An 18,716-nucleotide genomic window follows, 5' to 3' on the forward strand; every position below is an offset into this window, starting at 1 on the left:
CTGTTGTGTCATTCGAGCATTCAGAGAACTTCGCAACATGTTCTGAATTTAAAGATGTGCAAGGAACGTTCGGAAATGACGTAACGCTTAGGAAAGAATAGAAAGTTTGCAATTTTTCAGCATATTGCATATTTTGGTTCATGATTTTGCTACAAATCATCATTGTTTGAGTCAAAAATTGCAATTTCCAACGTCACTTCACTTCCAAACCCTCCCACTCCCAAATTATGAAACAAATTTTAAATTCACAATATTTTCATTTAATTTTTAATTCAGTTATGATGATTTCATAATTCCACACAAGTTATCAAGAGGTGAAGTTTAATGACACTGAAAAATATTATAACGTCATTTTTGGAGACAATTTGTCTCATCAACATAATCACTTTTTGTGCTTATTCCTTTACAGTTTCGTGTTGCTGAATTGAAAATTTTTCATTAATTGAATGAATTTTTCTGTAATTTATTAGATTTGAGAGGTCAAGATGGGTTGTGGATGGTGAGGAAATGATTGATTGGGGGTGTTGGGTGGTGTGGGTGCTGCTTGAGGGGCATATGAAGTGATATTGTTGGAATATGGTGTCTTTAAGGCTGCATGACTTCAGTATGGGTCAGATTATGTCAAATTCGACTTAAAACATGAGTCATGTCGGCTTGGAAACAATGTTTTAAGACTTTAACATGCCATGTGCTTCTAGACACATTTAAGGACGCTTTCAGATGAAGCTTAAGGGTACCAAGTCCCCCGTCCCCCATTTGTCCACAATTCTTCATTTTTCTACCATTTTTTCAATCCAAAATTCTAAAAAATCTCCCCAATTTTTGCATCTAATTCTATAAAATTGTGGATTTTTTCACTTTGGTTCATCCAACTCAGTCTAAATATCATCAAAACTGTTCATGTCTACATTATGTTTTTTTTTCTATTTTTTCGCTCATGAATTTATCACATCCAGATGTGTGTTTTAAACAGAAGCAAATAATATAAAAAAACCAAAAAAAGCAGCTTACATGTTAATTATAGTGTGAAATGTTATATTTATATCATTTAGATCTGTGCTGCACACACATTTTTCAATGTTAATGGTCGAGTTTATTTTTAATTATGATTTGAAAAAAAAGAAATTATGAAAATGTAATGTGGGATGATGATGGTTTTTCGTGTTTATTGGATAAATTGTCGGAGTAATCGAATCGGAAGTAAACAGGATTTTTGATCTAACCAATCAACCTGAATACCACAAATTGGCTTATCAACCTTAAAATCCGACACAGCACTGAGTTGGAGTCATTTCGTCGCCATCTTTGTCGATATACCTACTAATGCAGACAAATTACGTGACAAAGACCTCCAAACTGCACCAATTACATAAACCAAGCTAGCAACTCGAATAAGACCCAGAAAGTTATTCCTAGACTTAAAGCAGACTTATCGTAGCGTGTTTAACTCGAAATATCTTTAATGAGGACAATCAAATTCTAAATACAACCAAATTTTGCATCCATGTGGATAGCACGAAATTGTCAAAAAAAAAAATCATCATGAACAAAATCTAAATTAAATTAAATCAATGACACCAGCTGATCAACTCAGTTGACTTTTCAATGAAAATTATAATAATATCTTTTTTTTATCACTTCGTCTCGTCAATTAATTTAGAAATGTTCTTAAATTGCGTTGACATTTGACCTCACAAAAAAAGAAGACAAAATTATTATTTTATGGTTATTAGGTATTGTGTATGATGTAAAATGGATTGGAAGTCTGGGTGCTTGTCATGAGATGATTTTCCATCAAAGGATTGTTAAGGTAAGTGAGTCAAAGTTGGGAGTTTGGGATTGTCAAGCTTAAAACATCTACATTTAGTCAAAATTTACTGCTGGTGACCAAGCTACATATGTGCCGGAATACTTACTTACTTCGCTGATCGTATAGATCAAGTGTTATCCATGTCCTCCCTCAGTTGACGCCTAAAGCCGGAATACGTGTATTAAATAATAGATTCTCAGACAATCCACAATATCTGCTCTGTAGGGTGGCAGCCCTTCAATCATGCAACAATCACGCAATTGATCAAGACAACCAGCATATTAAGTTTGAAACTGAAAAAATTCACAAAACTCTCGGATTGCTGCAAATTTTGCCTATAATTCAGGCGAATAATTTGTAAAAAATTTCATTTTTAAAAAATTATTTTATTCATAAAATTGAATCTTATTCCTATACATATATGCAGAGTTGGCAGGACATTGGAGTCCGGACTCCGAAAGTCCGTGGAGTCCGGACATTTGGAGTCCGGACTCCACTTTTTTTTTTGGAGTCCGGACTCCGAAAGTCCGGACTCCGGGACTCCGGGAGTCCGTGGAGTCCCATACAAAATTTTTTTTTCTTTTTCGGTTACACTGTGTAACAGTGGTGAATTTTTTGAAATTTTTTTCGGTTACACTGCGTAACCCGAGTTGAAAAAATTATTTTTTTGACATTTTTTTCGGTTACACTGCGTAACCCGAGTTGAAAAAGTGAATTTTTTGACATTTTTTTCGGTTACACTGCGTAACCCGAGTTGAAAAAATTATTTTTTTGACATTTTTTTGGGTTACACTGCGTAACCCGAGTTGAAAAAGTGAATTTTTTGACATTTTTTTCGGTTACACTGCGTAACCCGAGTTGAAAAAGTGAATTTTTTGAAATTTTTTTTGGTTACACTGCGTAACCCGAGTTGAAAAAATTATTTTTTTGACATTTTTTTCGGTTACACTGCGTAACCCGAGTTGAAAAAGTGAATTTTTTGACATTTTTTTCGGTTACACTGCGTAACCCGAGTTGAAAAAATTATTTTTTTGACATTTTTTTGGGTTACACTGCGTAACCCGAGTTGAAAAAGTGAATTTTTTGACATTTTTTTCGGTTACACTGCGTAACCCGAGTTGAAAAAGTGAATTTTTTGAAATTTTTTTGGTTACACTGCGTAACCCGAGTTGAAAAAATTATTTTTTTGACATTTTTTTCGGTTACACTGCGTAACCCGAGTTGAAAAAGTGAATTTTTTGACATTTTTTTCGGTTACACTGCGTAACCCGAGTTGAAAAAGTGAGTTTTTTGAAATTTTTTTCGGTTACACTGCGTAACCCGAGTTGAAAAAGTGAATTTTTTGAAATTTTTTTGGTTACACTGCGTAACCCGAGTTGAAAAAATTATTTTTTTGACATTTTTTTCGGTTACACTGCGTAACCCGAGTTGAAAAAGTGAATTTTTTGACATTTTTTTCGGTTACACTGCGTAACCCGAGTTGAAAAAGTGAGTTTTTTGAAATTTTTTTCGGTTACACTGCGTAACCCGAGTTGAAAAAGTGAATTTTTTGACATTTTTTTTGGTTACACTGCGTAACCCGAGTTGAAAAAATTATTTTTTTGACATTTTTTTCGGTTACACTGCGTAACCCGAGTTGAAAAAATTATTTTTTTGACATTTTTTTGGGTTACACTGCGTAACCCGAGTTGAAAAAGTGAATTTTTTGACATTTTTTTTGGTTACACTGCGTAACCCGAGTTGAAAAAGTGAATTTTTTGACATTTTTTTCGGTTACACTGCGTAACCCGAGTTGAAAAAGTGAATTTTTTGACATTTTTTTTTCGGTTACACTGCGTAACCCGAGTTGAAAAAATTATTTTTTTGACATTTTTTTCGGTTACACTGCGTAACCCGAGTTGAAAAAGTGAATTTTTTGACATTTTTTTCGGTTACACTGCGTAACCCGAGTTGAAAAAGTGAATTTTTTGACATTTTTTTCGATTACACTGTGTAACAAAGTCAAAAAAATAATTTTTTCAACTCGGGTTACGCAGTGTAACCAAAAAAAATGTCAAAAAATTCACTTTTTCAACTCGGGTTACGCAGTGTAACCGAAAAAAATGTCAAAAAATTCACTTTTTCAACTCGGGTTACGCAGTGTAACCGAAAAAAATGTCAAAAAAATAATTTTTTCAACTCGGGTTACGCAGTGTAACCAAAAAAAATTTCAAAAAATTCACTTTTTCAACTCGGGTTACGCAGTGTAACCGAAAAAAATGTCAAAAAAATAATTTTTTCAACTCGGGTTACGCAGTGTAACCGAAAAAAATTTCAAAAAATTCACCACTGTTACACAGTGTAACCGAAAAAGAAAAAAAAAATTTTTGTACGGGACTCCACGGACTCCCGGAGTCCCGGAGTCCGGACTTTCGGAGTCCGGACTCCAAATGTCCGGACTCCATTGGAGTCCGGACTCCACGGGTGTCCGGACTTTTGGAGTCCGGACTCCACTTTTTTTTTTGGAGTCCGGACATTCGGAGTCCGGACTCCGAAAGTCCGGACTCCACATTGGAGTCCTGCCAACTCTGCATATATGCATATATTTGAGCCTTAAAAACTATTCTTATTTTAGAATAATTACTAACTTTACATAATTATATCAAAATTAATATAGTTTATAATTATGACTATTCAAGCTTATACAAAGGTTGGACTCTATCATTCAATACCTAAAAAAAATCACAAAATTCTTGCAATTTCCAACAATTTCTTTCTACTGTCCCAAAACCCTCAAATTTTAATCTCAACGCTCCAATTTCCTCAAATTAACATAAATTCCATCCATTGGAGTGACGAATAAAATTTCAGGATTAATCTTCAATGGAATTGATGTCTTTGTACGATCCACTGTCAGCTCATAATTGTACAAAATTTTAGCAATTGTTGATTTTGTCACCGTTTGTGCAAAACGCTTACCGATGCATGTTCGTGGTCCTTCGCCTGTGAGTTGATTAGGAGATTAGTGAAAATTGGAATTAAGGTAATTTAGGGTTGAATAGATTAAGTCGGTTAATTGATCAAAAATTGGGTATTAGGTTGATGTGACTCTGATTTGGTGCTGGATTTGGATTGAATCAAATTTCAGGTCAGTTTGGCTTTAACTTGGAACAAGTTTTGATTTAAATCCAGACCCAGGCTGACGTAACTCTGACTTGGTGTCTGATCTGGTTTAAATCCAGTTCCAGGCCAGCATAGCCCTGACTTGGAGCCAGATTCGGTTTAAATCCAGTCTTAGACTGTTGTGACTCTAACTTGGAACCCGATTCGAGTTTCAAAATAAGAGTTACGACGTCCTAAATCCCAATTTGGTACCAATCACCCAACATATCCCAATTCTACAACAATTCAACTTACCAAATGGTATAAAGGCAAAGCTATGACGTTTTGCTGTCTCTTCTGGTGAGAATCGATCTGGATCATACATGTCAGGATTTGGATAATAATCTGGATCATTGTGTATGGCGTAGATTGGAACTTGGAATAAAGTGCCTATGACAATAAAAAAAAAGGTATAATTAGACAATCTTCAAGTGCTGTAAAATTGATAAAAAAGTTAGACTTAGATCTTCTTAGTGCTTCATAACACTTGACTATCCTACATTCTAGTTGATCAAAGTACTAATTACTATCATAAGTCAAGTGGGAACGTGCAATTCAAGCAATTTGATGTGATATAATTCAGACTTATTTTTGTAAACAATTAAATGTCCGATAATCAAGCCTTTTAACCTAATTTTTAATCAAAAATAGCACACAGAAAGTGTGAAAAAAATCGCATTCTTATCTAAATCACGTCTATTAAAATGACTTTTTATTTTGAGTTCATTGTTCCTATCTTTAATGATCGTAGATTAAATTTTGAAGAGGAAAATGAACTTTTTTGTGGGATTAATTAAAAGAATTTTGAGATTTTGGATGAATGTTCTAGAAATGAGGTTGATTAATTAGAGGATTTAAGTAGCATAAGTCGGTTTATTGGTTCAAAATGTAGCTCAAGGATGATGTGAGTCTTATTTGGTGATGGATTTGGCATCTTGATAGTGACATGCAAGTCTGGGGGCCGATTTTTGATTGATAAACCGACTTATGCAATTTGAACAATATTCTAGAAGCAACATCTTGATCTAGAAGGCAGAAAGTGTTGAAATACCCAAAAAATCCAGTCCCTAGCCGACAAGACTCTGTCCTCGGACTAGTATCAACAGAATTCTGCTTTAAGTCTTTGTCAAGTCGACCTGAATCCGGATTTTTGCTCACATTCCTACATCATGTGCTTTCTGGGTGATTTTAACGATTAAAGCTGCCTTTTGGGATTATTAACTCAAAACTTGACCTAACCTAGACACCTTGCTACTGACAATATCACAATTATACCCAATCATCCCCTCAAACCCACCCAAACATCCACAAATCCTCACCTTTCTTCAACACCATATCCGTATTTGGAATTTTATAGTCCTTCCTTGTCTCACGTTTAGCACTGAATGAGATGAAGTATTTACGTAAGCCCTCTGTAACAATAATCACATTAAGTACCTCAATAACTACCAAAATTCAATATAAAGCCTCACCATTAATACATTGCTCAACATATTTCATCTCCCCAAGTGCCTCATACGTCAATTGTCCATTATTCTTTCCAAAAACTTCCTCAACCTCATCTCTAGCACGTTGTTGGAAGTCCTTGTGTATGGCAAGCTCATAAAGTGTGTAGCTTAAGGCTGCCAATTGAGTTTCATGTCCACCGACCAAAAATACAGCTGCTTGTGCTAAAATTTCATCTCTTGTGATGACTCTTGATGTGTCTTTGGAATTAAGCATAAGACCCAAGATGTCGTTCCTCTCAACATTGTTCGTCCTTCGATAATGTAAGATTCCGTCCACAACATCACTGTAGAATTTCAAGGATGTCTTTTCTGTATTTATAATGCCTAGTTTTTGGCATAAACTTCTGTTGCTTTCGAGTAAAGTCTTCTTCTTGTATCGTTGTGTTGCCAACGAATGAATTGCCATTTTATGGAACTCAGAGTCTTCTTCCGTCAATGAATTACATTCAATACCAAATGCTGTGATTCCAAGAATGTCACTTAAGTATCGTGCCATTAAGTCACGAACCTCAATTTGTCCACAATAATTCATTTTATTTTCCATAACATTTAATAAAATGTCAATTTGATGGTCGATAATTGGAAGCATTTGCTTGAGTTTTCCAGTACTGAATCCTGGTGAGAGCTTGCTTCGCATAAACTTCCAGTCTTCACCTTCAAGGTTGATTAAATGTCCACTAACTGGATCCTGATTGACATTATGATAATTACCACGATCAGTAAAGTATGCAAAGTCCTTAATCATGATCTGCTTCAGCAAGTCGAGGTCGGTGATGATTGCAACTGGATCTATATAGTTGTAAAATCCACCGACAGGTCCTTGTGGCTTCAACTCTTGATAAATACTACGCCAAAAGACTGTATGATGAATTTCAGAGTCAACTTCCTTTGTATTTCCGAAAAAGAATTTTGGCTTTACGTATGGAATTTTCTGGCGCTTCCAGTATGTTTGACGGTAACGTACGAAGAAGTAGAAGGCAACAGCAAATAGTGCTGATATTAGGAATGTTAGTTCTATCATTGTTGGTGTTGGATTTGGGGTTGATTTATGGATGTACACTTAATTGGATTTTGTAGCTTAAAATGCTGATTTTTTTACTTAATTTTCACTTAGTTTTCACTTTCACTTGACTTTGTCTGTCAAAAATTTGTTCACTTATTTTCACTGTTCTTAATGCTTTTGCCTGCTTCAAGCTTATGATTGAACCGTAATGTGAAAATGCTGTCGTATTTATATCGCATATTTTTTTTTCTTTTCATTCTGTAAACAATGAGTAATTCTTGTCTAGATAGGTAAGTCAATTATTTGATACGATTAATACCAATATGAATTCCAACGGTTTAAAGTGACTTGCAATCGGGAAGTGATAAGAAGAAGTGAAGACAAATATTCAACCTTATCGGATTATATGCGGAATTTTCTGGAAAAAGTTGGGGGATGGGTGAGGTTTGGCGGAAGATCTGAATTTTTTCAGACTGGCTTAGGCAAATTCAGCACCGAATTAAGATCACAGCGCCCCTTGGTCGGACTTTTGGTCGATTATTTGATTAACTGGATTCTAACCAAATCCGACACTGTATCAGTGGGAATGGACTCTCGATCGGTTAACTAATCAACCGGATCTAAGCTGAATCTGACTCCAAGTCCGAGGCATGCTAACCTAGAGCCGGATTTTCGGTCGGTTAACTGATGAACCGGACTAAAATCGAATCCGACAATGAATTAGTGTCACGCCAACCTAAGACCGGACTTTTAGTTGCTTAATCGATCAACCGCATCAAAACTGAATCCGATTCCAAGTCAGAATCACTGCAACTTTAGTTGGACTTTGGGACGGATAACTGATTAATCGGAGTTAAACTGAATCTGACACTAAGTCAGAGTCATGTCGGGAGTGATCCAACTTTTGGTTTATGAACAGATTAATTGGATTCAAACCGAATTCGACACTAAATCAGTGTCATCAACCTGGGGTCGGATTTTCGGTCGGTTAGCCGATAAACCGGATTTAATTTGAATCCGACTCCAAGTTAAAGTCACGTCAATCTTAACCGGATTTTAGTTTTACTCTTTTAACCGGATTTAAACTGAATCTAACTTGAAATCAGTGTCAAACTGACATGTGGTCGGACTTTCAGTCGGATTATTGATTAACCGAACTTAGTCAAATGGGATTAGTCATATTATGTACCTTATATCACTCAGTTTGTCCATAACATCTTGTACATCAGCTTCTTACATGCAACAATCAACCTTTGGACCACAAAAGCGCTTCATCCACACTTAACTTCCTTATCAACGCTTTATCGTCATTTACAGTTTGTTGTGACACTTATCAAATTTCTAAAGAGAAAGAAGTGTGTGGATTAAATGAAAATGTGCGCTAATTTTACACACTCGAATGAGTTCATTTTGTTTTTATAAATTGAATGAAGAATTATCGTACTTTGTACATTGAACATGCTGAGGTGATTAAAAGGGATGATCTTTGAGTTTAACACGTTCGACAATTTTTTAATTGCGTATTTTCGTCATTAAATTTGAGTGTCTGAATTTACAGCTTGCACATGGTTGTTGCGTAAAGATGAAAAAATTGTCAATTTCAAAACAAAATTATTGATTTTTTTTTAAGGCACGCTGTCTCGTGGCATTTCAAAATCGAAGGCTATACATAAAAAAATTAAAATACCGTTAAAATATAATTTGTTTAAGTAAAAAAAATGAGCAAGAGCAGTTAAAACATAAAAACAATAGACACAATTGATCGAACAGTTGCACGTGCCTACCTGACATTTTGCGATGTCAAAAAAAGGATTTTTTTAGTTGACAAATTTTGTACAGGAATAATAACTTAAATCGTTCACTTTTAAATGAGATTTGAAGTTTAGTTTTACTTCTGATTTTCTAGAGTTTAGATTTTTAGTTTTTAGTCTTTATCAATTTTTGCTGAGCTTTGATTGTATTTTTATCTTGAAATAAATAATGAAAATGATATGTGAAAGCATTTGAATGACGTGGTGGAAGGGATAGTTGGGAGTCTTTTGGGATTCCGTACTCAAAATGTTCAATTAGACACCTTAATTGAAGTCATGTCTACTTTGGTTAAAAGTCATAATAAACACTAGCGACACAATGCAATGAACTGTATTTATAGCCATAAAATGGGCCAAAATCAGCCATCATGATGTCTTCAAGGCATCTCGGTCTTTGGGGAGTCTTGCAGGTTCATGTAGATTGGCGTGTAATCGACGAATAACGGTTTACTCAAGGAATCCTTCTGTAGTGTGTTCTAGGATTGAACTCTGGACCTTTGCCATCAATGCTCTTTTATTTAGGCCTTGTTACCCAGATCTACGGTGGTCATCTGCTGTATTTTGACCAAATCGCTGCTATACTGTTCTCCCTTGCTGCTGTGTCTCGACAAATCCATAAAAATGTCCCGATTATTTTTCAGAAGTCGAGAACTCAATAGAAATTTTGTCACCCTACCCAATAGATCTTATACCCATTTTACCCCATAGTATACTATACGGGATTTTAATATTCTTAGTTACTTTCTAAGGCTTTGAGTCCTGAATGATTGTTTAAAGTCATCTACATATAGAGTGGTTCATATCTCATTATAATCTATAAGTCTATGTTCAAGTGCGGTTGTTTAATCAATTCTCAATTATTAATCGGACATTAGCTCTAAGTCGATTACAAAGCTATGCTCTGAATCTATCAGATCAAGCTACACTTTATTATATTTATTACCTACGCACCTCCTCAACAACTCCCTAATTCAAAACAATCAACCATTGACAGTTGAGTGTGGTCAGTTATTAAAAATGTGCTTCTATTTCAGACTTGTATAACCACAATAAGTAGCTTCTACTTAATATTTCGTGACTATAAATTGAATTTATTATCAGACTTGTTAATTGAATTTTCGTTGAATAAATATAATTAAATTTGATATTACAATTTAATTTGTTGGGAAATTTTGACAGTTAAGTCACTGGAAGTGCTTCAAAATGGAGTCTGATGGCATGCTGCTCAAAATGGCTTAAAAATGCCATAAATTTCAGTGATGTCACATCCAAAATTCCTCAAAAAATCGATAATAAAGTCCAAAAAGTCGTGTAGCTAGTGTTTGTATTTGTTAACAAATTTTGGAATCAGTTCAGTCGTCTTGCAATATTCTTTACAGCGTGCAACATCTTACTGGATGTACAATAGACTTAATTAATGTCACGATAAAATCGTAAAAATTTTTTTGACCAGAAATTTTTCCTATAAAATTGAGATTGTTTACTCAATGACTGAACAGTTGGTATTTGAGAGTTTAAAATTAAAGTACAGTGTGAGAAAAATACTGGAAAATAAATTGGAAAAAGTGAAAATTTTGTGAATAATTTAATAGAAAATGAAGATTTTAGTGACGGTGCTAGTTGTGGCTCTTGGTAATTAGTGACTTTATTCAAAAATTCTCATAAAAATCCCAAAATTCCCATCAAAAAAGTGAAAAATTGTGCAATAATTCAAATTAACTTAATTCCCCCCAAATATCCCAACAGCTGCTTCCATTACCGCAAAACCAGCCGATGTAAATGGTGCAGTTGAGGCTGCTGCCGAGTCAGAAGGTGAAGGTGACAGTCCGGATCAACAAAATGAACCCAAAACTAACCCAAGATCCAATGATCGAACAAAATCAGCTCCTAATGCTGACCAAACTGGAGGACCTGAGAAAGCTGCTGATACTGCCGACAATGCAGCAACTGCCGTAGATCAAAAATCAGCTGAAGTTGATCAAGCTGCGACAGATGCTCGAAGTGAAGTTGATCAAACAGCAACTGCTGCACAAAATGCTGTAGATCAAACACTAAGTGCAGCTGATCAAGCATTCCAGGATGCTGTTAATGCAAAGCTTAAAGCTATCGAAGATGCATTAAATGCTGCTGGTGCTGCTAAGAGTTTGGTTGGAGGTGATGGTAGGTTTAGTCTAAATTGAGACACTTGGAAGCCTAAATGGCTTCTTATTTGGGTTCAACCTGCATTTTAGATGCTCTGACCTGCTGTGCCTTAGAGCTAGTCCAAGGCTACAAGCCAGTTCCTTCCTTCATTCAAATTTTAATCATTTAATCTCAATCCACAGCTACACGTCCCAATAACAGAAGAGTTTCAAGCCGAGCAAAAGGAAATGTTGAAGTAGAAAGTGAAGAGTCAGTCAATGGTGGAACCAGAAAGCAACAGAACACGAAACTCCAAAAGCCAGCTGACGATACAGAGTCAGAAGCAGAAGAAGCACCTAGGAAGAAAAGTGAACCTGAAGCAGAGCCTGAACCAGAACCTGAGGCTGAGGCTGAACCAGAACCGGAACCTGAGACTCAACCAGAGACTGAGGTTGAGACTGAAACAAAGCTTAAAGCTAAGACAGCCACAAAAGGAAAAGCAGTGGAACCAGAAGCAGCTGAAGAACCCGTTCCAGAAGCGGAACCTGAACCAAAACCCAAAAAGGGCAATCAGAAGCCACAACAAGCTCCTCAAGCACCTGAAGAAACCCCAGAGGAGCCAGCACCACGACAAAATCCAAATAGACAAAACCGCAGACTAATCAATCAATCTGCACTTTTAGACAGAACAGCTGTAAATGTACAACCAGGAGTTAATGTCCAGCCAGGAGTAAATGCACAAGCTAATACACAAGCAAATGCAGATGCTAAAAGTGGCTTGACCGGTCGACTGGATCTGACAGACCAAAAGCTTCTTGACCTTGAACAAACAAAGGGACAAGCCGGTGGTGCTTTAAGTGCTCTTGGTGATGTCAAGGGTACAGTCGGTCAGGTTGCAAATTTGGATCAAGTCGCTAACTTGGATCAGGTCGCTAACTTAGATAATGTCGCAAATGTGGATCAAGTTCTACAAGGAAATGTCGATGGTACATTGAAAAATGGACTTGGTCGGGTAGGTGGTGGACTTGATGAAGTACTTGGTGGTGTTTTAGACACAGTTGGAACGGCAACTGGTAAGGTTACGGCACTTGATAATGGAGATCTTCTTGGTGGACTTACTGGTGGATTAACAGGACAACTTGGCGGTTTGAATGGCTTGTTAGGGCTCACAGGTGGACTTAGTGCTGGATTAACTGGTGGTGCTAAAGCGGGTGCCAATGCAGGTGCTAAAGCAGAGAAATCTCTGGTCAGTGGACTGTTAGGTTAAATTAGTCATAAGTTTTATAGTTTTATAGTTGACATATTTAGGAATTAAAATTTAAAATAATAAAAAATTAATTTATTGGAATTTTTGGTAACGGTTTTTGAAAATTTGAATTTTTGTGTTGTGAATATTACAGTCATTTTTAATCAAAGTAATCATTGAAATCCATCAAAATTTAATTTTTGATGATTTTAACTAAGCAACCATTCGAAATTTGTCAACAATTTTGAATGTCATCCACAATTCTCATCAAAAGCCGGTAAGTCAGTCAAATCCATCCATTATGTTATCCAATAATCAGTCAACCCAACTCACAGTGATGTGTTTATTTACAAAATTTTATTATATTCACAGAAAATGAATTTAAAAAGTGAAAACTTTTACTTTTGTCTGCTTATATCCAGTGTCATATCCAGCTTCATCTTCTGTATTGGATTCTTTCCATATTCAGTCATTCAAAACTCATCAAATTTATCCGATAGTGAAATTGAAAAATTAAATTTACCGAAAATAAATCGGTCAATTTTGATGGTGATTGATGCACTGAGGTTGGACTTGATTATTGATAAGAACAATTTTCCATTTGTTCATGAGTTGTTGGTTGGCAATGAGGCATGTATGCTGCAGATGAAGGTTAATTTACCGACTGTAACGAAACCGAGAATTACGGCACTTACGTCTGGTGAGTATGGGATGGTTTTTGGGGTTTTTGAGGGGGTTGGGGACAATGTGAGGCTTGATGACAGCAACCATGGCTGAAGGGTAGTAAATTGAAGAATTTTGTCCAAAGAAACGGGTTCAGGGAGTCGGTGGGGGTTGCCAGAACACCCTTAACCCTCTACCCTATCAGTCGACACCCCCTCCATGCTACCATACCCAATACCAACCTTCTATCCCTCCCCAAACTCAAACAACCCAACTAATCCCAAATTTCATCAATTTTAGGTACCGTCCCATCATTCCTGGACGTCGCCAGAAACCTCGGCAAGTCTAAGATCTACCTAGACACATTCCTGCATCAAATGCATATAAAATTCCAAAATATAGTCTTCTCCGGTGACTCAACATGGCTTATGTTTCCCGATAAGTTCTTCACACGAACTTATGCAAATTTTGACTCATTTTTTGTCAATGACTTTTATGAAGGCGACCAGAACATCACAAAGTCATTGACTTATGAGCTGAAGCAGAATGATTGGAAGCTGTTGATTCTTCATTATCTTGGACTTGATCATATTGGACATGTGTTTAATCCATTTCATGAGTTGGTGCCTGAAAAGTTGAAGGAAATGGATCAAGTTGTCAAAATTTTACATACAAAAGTTGCTGAATGGAATGAGAAGAGTGTGGATAAATCTGTGATATTTTTGACAAGTGATCATGGAATGAGGAACGCTGGTAAGCATGAATTGGTCCAGTGGTGGACAACCTTTTGGCTGCGGACGCTCTTGGGGGCCAAAGTATGAAAAAGGTTGTCCACCACTGCATCAGGTCTTCCCAACCCTACCTATACACTAACCCAACCTCTTATCCCCTAAATTACAGGTGGACATTCCGGCAACTCATTTCAAGAAACTCACATCCCATTCCTAATGATTGGTCGGAACTGCACTTCCAACAGTGAAATTTTCTACAATCAAATTGACTTTGCGACTTCATTCTCAATCATGAGTGGATTGCCGATACCAAAGTCATCGATTGGTGCTCTAATTCCTGAAATGATGCTTGACATGGACGATAGTAAGAAGCTTGAAGTGCTGAAGATTGTCAATCAGAGGCTTTTGAACATGATCAAGTTTGACAAGTCGGAAGGTGAGTGACCTGACCTATAAATAGCTAGGACCTAACCTACACCTAACCTACACCTAACCTACACCTAACCTACACCTAACCTACACCTAACCTACACCTAACCTACACCTAACCTACACCTAACCTACACCTAACCTACACCTAACCTACACCTAACCTACACCTAACCTACACTTAACCTACACCTAACCTACACCTAACCTACACCTAACCTACACCTAACCTACACCTAACCTACACCTAACCTACACCTAACCTACACCTAACCTACACCTAACCTACACCTAACCTACACCTAACCTACACCTAACCTACACCTAACCTACACCTAACCTACACCTAACCTGCACCTAACCTACACCTAACCTAAAAATTCAATCTTTTGCCATTCTAGAGTTCTACTTGAAGCAGCAGAAAGCCATGTCGTTGCACAAGATCTACACCGAAGACCACAACAACAAGAATGCCTACCAACAAGCCTCAAAGCTGTTCATGGAGTCATCAAAAGACATATCCGAAAGACTAGCACAGCAGTCATTAGAAGTAAACCTGTTCTATGTCCTAACCGGACTATTCATCAATATATTGATCTCAATTACACTTGTGATTCCGTCGGACATCTCAAAAGTCAAGGATATGAAGTTGTCAGCTATGAAATTCATTCCAATAGCTTTAATTGGATGTGGACTTAAATTTTTTTTATTTAATGAAATTTTTGATCAAAAAAATGACTTTTGGTCGTTCCTGATCATCATCCTGATGTCAGTGATTGTGAGAATTGTTGGTGACATTATGCTGCTTAAGCTGGATAAATACAAGCTGCATCTATTTGATAATGACATCCTTTACCTCCTGCTTATTGGACATTTTTTCTTTACAATTTCTGTTGGCAGCAGTTCCTTTATTGAGGAAGAACATCAAATTTGGTATTATTTTTGCAATGGAATGTTCATAATTCTGACATTTTATGAGTTCCGTGGACGTAAAAGCTTCGAGACATTCTTCTCGGTCATCATTCAATGCTTCCCGATCCTCATCATGCACATCGTCATCAGACGAATGAATCAAACAGGAGATAAGTGGATTAATGTCCAGGATATTGGTGATTGGCTGCACAAGAAGGACAATGAGGAACTGCTGCATATCACAATATTGATTAGTTTAGCTGTGACTGCTGTTTGGCTGATTTATGGACATGTTAAGGATAACGTTTTAGTGCCTTTTGTGGGTCTTGGATGTCTGCTGCTGTATTTCCATCATTCGAGGTCGATGATCACTGAAAGGTATGGTATTGGTCCTAATCCTAGTCACAATCTCAGTCTCAGTCCCTAACCCAGTCCCTATCCCAGTCCCTATCCCAGTCCCTATCCCAGTCCCTATCCCAGTCCCTATCCCAGTCTCCTGTCCTAGACTGCCCTAGAATCCAGTTCCAATTATGCTAACTTACCTCTAAAATCCCAACATTAACAAATTCTCAAATTTCCCATTTCAGAGTTGACCTCTCGACCACAACAATCTTCTGGATCAACATCCTCCTCCTAGCATTCATTAACATCCTGCTTAAGTGGCGTGGAAAGTCAAAAGGTTTTCATTTCTTCGTCATTTTTGTGCTAGTTTCATTGCTATTGCATCAGCCACAAAACCTCATGATGTGCTTTGCATTGGGTGTTACAAGTATGCTGACTAATCATGCCTGCAATAGAATGATAAAGAGTTCGCATGAAAAAATTGTCGCCAAAATAATAATGCATTGGTGGCTTGGAAAAATGTTTTATTTTTATCAGGTATGTAGACGTAAGACGTAAGACGTAAGACGTAAGTCGTAAGTCGTAAAACGTAGACGTAATACGTAATACGTAGACGTAAGACGTAAGACGTAAGACATGAGACGTAAAGCGGAGACGTAAGACATAAGACGTAAGACATAAGACGTAAGACGTAGACGTAAGACGTAAGACGTAGACGTAAGACGTAGGACGTAAGACGTAGACGTAAGACGTAAGACGTAGACGTAAGACGTAAGACGTAAGACGTAAGACGTAAGACGTAAGACGTAGACGTAAGACGTAAGACGTAGACGTAAGACGTAAGACGTAGACGTAAGACGTAGACGTAAGACGTAAGACGTAAGACATGAGACGTAAAGCGGAGACGTAAGACATAAGACGTAAGACATAAGACGTAAGACATAAGACGTAAGACGTAAGACGTAGACGTAAGACGTAAGACGTAGACGTAAGACGTAGGACGTAAGACGTAGACGTAAGACGTAAGACGTAAGACGTAAGACGTAAGACGTAGACGTAAGACGTAAGACGTAAGACGTAAGACGTAAGACGTAAGACGTAGACGTAAGACGTAAGACGTAGACGTAAGACGTAGACGTAAGACGTAAGACGTAGACGTAGACGTAAGACGTAAGACGTAAGACGTATACGTAGGACGTAGACGTAAGACGTAGACGTAAGACGTAGACGTAAGACGTAAGACGTAGACGTAAGACTTAGAAAATGCTCTCTTTTTATTATTTTTCAGGGAAATTCAAATAGTTTAGCAACAGTCGACACCAATGCTGGATTCGTTGGACAGGCTCATGCTAATATGGCAATTGTGTTCATATTCTCTGCAATAAATACCTTTAATGGTCAAATTATAGCCTTAATGTTACTTATAATTAGTTTAGTTGAAGATTCAAAAAGGTGAGAATTAAGTTTAGGTTTGGGGGTTATTGGTGGGATAGGGTGGTATCCCATTAGGAGGTTTTGAGGGAATTTAAGGGTATTAAGCGTATTGAAGAGTTCAAATCAGCCTAGATTACTCATAACCTCAAATTTACCCCACAGACTGATGATTGACTCAAAGACGCTAATCCAACAGCTCAGCAAGTGGCTCTCATTCTTGACAATCATTCCAGCAACTGTATTTCTAGTCATCATCACACTGCTTAGACATCATTTGTTCATTTGGTCCGTTTTCTCACCGAAGCTGCTTTATGACTTTTGTACAAATGTCCTTTTATTAATTATTTTGGCCGTTGTAAGGCTGGTTGTGAAATTTGAAGGTGGAAATATTTTGTAGACATTTTTTGACATTTTTTTTACAATTTTTTTGAATATTTTTAAACAATTTTTTAGGTTAGATTTGAATTTATTTAAAAATTATGTGAATTTTGAGCATTTTAAAATAAAAAAAAAATAAGAATCCAAAATGCAGTCTGTAAAAAATGTTTTAAATTTCACTCCATTTCCGTTCGCGTTTCACTTGTCTAAGTGCTTACGTAAAAAAAAGCAGTAAAAAAATTTGCAACATTTTTGTGTCATCAAAAAAGCTGAAAGGAAATTGATTCATTCACTCCGAGTTGAATTTTGCGTATCCAGCAAGAATTATTTTTATGAATAAATTCATTTTCGATTATTACAATTGACGATTAAGGTAATTAGTTGACATTTAAAGCTTGGCGTGAAAAGTTGGAACTAAAATAAATTTAATTAATAAAAAAAAAGTGAAAAATTCAAATCAATTTTAGACTCATAAGTTGCTACGGTATGTAAAATTGGAAATTTAAGAAAGTTAAATTTTAAAAAAAATTTAAAAAAATTAAATTTTAAATTTGCATAAATTAAATTAAATTTGATAAATCATAATTTTGTCATTTTTAAAAATTTAAAGAAATTTCAATTTTTTTTCAATTTTTTCAGTTCTTTCAGTTCTTTCAATTTTTTAAATTTTTTCAATTTTTTCAATTTTTTCAATTTTTTCAATTTTTTCAATTTTTTCAATTTTTTCAATTTTTTCAATTTTTTCAATTTTTTCAATTTTTTCAATTTTTTCAATTTTTTTAATTTTCAGTTCCGTCAATCAAGAAAATGTCAAACTTTTATAAAATTTTAATTTTTGTCATAATTTTGACCTCAAGTTGTTGTCATTCAACTTACATTAAAACTGATGAATCAAGTGTGACTGAGCCGACCACAGAGCCAGGTCTGTCCGACGAGCAACCAGCAACAACAACAATGAATATTCGAGATGTTCTTAATGAATTTGTCAATGAAGATTCTGACAAAGTTGAAGAAATTAAAGCAAATTCCACAGAAAATGTCTCAATTCAGCAATCCTTGGAAGTTCCAATGTCAACAGAACTAACCTCAGCTGAGACAAAAGCAATTTACACTGGAAATCTCTTCGAAATCCACCTGACAATCAAGCATGACTGGAATGATGACTTCGTCGATTCCAGATCCAAAAA

At 36.2% G+C, this 18,716-nt stretch overlaps 3 protein-coding genes across 3 annotated transcripts; 2 read left to right on the forward strand and 1 right to left on the reverse strand.

The window, feature by feature from the left end:
• Positions 1–4,342: 4,342 nt before the first annotated feature.
• Positions 4,343–7,668, reverse strand: LOC139100195 (probable cytochrome P450 6a14). Its single transcript, XM_070652800.1, has 4 exons — positions 6,424–7,668; positions 6,271–6,363; positions 5,207–5,341; positions 4,343–4,792 (listed from the first exon to the last, which is right to left on the reverse strand). Exons 1-4 carry the CDS (start codon positions 7,478–7,480, stop codon positions 4,596–4,598), a joined length of 1,482 nt encoding a protein of 493 aa, XP_070508901.1. The 5' UTR covers positions 7,481–7,668; the 3' UTR covers positions 4,343–4,595.
• A 3,117-nt stretch (positions 7,669–10,785) lies between these two features.
• LOC139100399 (uncharacterized) lies at positions 10,786–12,661 on the forward strand. Its single transcript, XM_070653015.1, has 3 exons — positions 10,786–10,905; positions 11,020–11,433; positions 11,598–12,661. Exons 1-3 carry the CDS (start codon positions 10,869–10,871, stop codon positions 12,659–12,661), a joined length of 1,515 nt encoding a protein of 504 aa, XP_070509116.1. The 5' UTR covers positions 10,786–10,868.
• Positions 12,662–12,898: 237 nt separating this feature from the next.
• PIG-G (phosphatidylinositol glycan anchor biosynthesis class G) lies at positions 12,899–17,663 on the forward strand. The gene is made up of 8 exons (XM_070652969.1): positions 12,899–12,917; positions 13,013–13,340; positions 13,604–14,056; positions 14,204–14,470; positions 14,865–15,753; positions 15,963–16,254; positions 17,006–17,169; positions 17,314–17,663. The coding sequence occupies exons 2-8, from the start codon at positions 13,016–13,018 to the stop codon at positions 17,546–17,548; spliced, it is 2,625 nt and encodes an 874-aa protein (XP_070509070.1). The 5' UTR covers positions 12,899–12,917; positions 13,013–13,015; the 3' UTR covers positions 17,549–17,663.
• The last annotated feature ends 1,053 nt before the right edge of the window (positions 17,664–18,716 follow it).

The sequence above is a fragment of the Chironomus tepperi genome, unplaced genomic scaffold, assembly GCF_022539635.2.
Source record: "Chironomus tepperi strain 1889 unplaced genomic scaffold, CSIRO-AGI_Ctep_v1 contig_58, whole genome shotgun sequence".
NCBI lineage: Eukaryota > Metazoa > Arthropoda > Insecta > Diptera > Chironomidae > Chironomus > Chironomus tepperi.

Bases quoted from the DNA above. Each gene is read 5' to 3' on its own strand.
- LOC139100195 (XM_070652800.1), bottom strand. From the start codon at position 7,480: ATGATAGAACTAACATTCCTAATATCAGCACTATTTGCTGTTGCCTTC. The intron at 6,364-6,423 runs GTGAGGCTTTAT...TTATTGTTACAG, and splicing joins TGTTGAGCAATGTATTAATG to AGGGCTTACGTAAATACTTC. The intron at 4,793-5,206 runs GTAAGTTGAATT...ATCAACTCACAG, and splicing joins CTTTGCCTTTATACCATTTG to GCGAAGGACCACGAACATGC.
- LOC139100399 (XM_070653015.1), top strand. From the start codon at position 10,869: ATGAAGATTTTAGTGACGGTGCTAGTTGTGGCTCTTG. The intron at 10,906-11,019 runs GTAATTAGTGAC...ATATCCCAACAG, and splicing joins GGTGCTAGTTGTGGCTCTTG to CTGCTTCCATTACCGCAAAA. The intron at 11,434-11,597 runs GTAGGTTTAGTC...CTCAATCCACAG, and splicing joins GAGTTTGGTTGGAGGTGATG to CTACACGTCCCAATAACAGA.
- PIG-G (XM_070652969.1), top strand. From the start codon at position 13,016: ATGAATTTAAAAAGTGAAAACTTTTACTTTTGTCTGCTTATATCCAGT. The intron at 13,341-13,603 runs GTGAGTATGGGA...CATCAATTTTAG, and splicing joins AATTACGGCACTTACGTCTG to GTACCGTCCCATCATTCCTG. The intron at 16,255-17,005 runs GTATGTAGACGT...ATTATTTTTCAG, and splicing joins AAATGTTTTATTTTTATCAG to GGAAATTCAAATAGTTTAGC.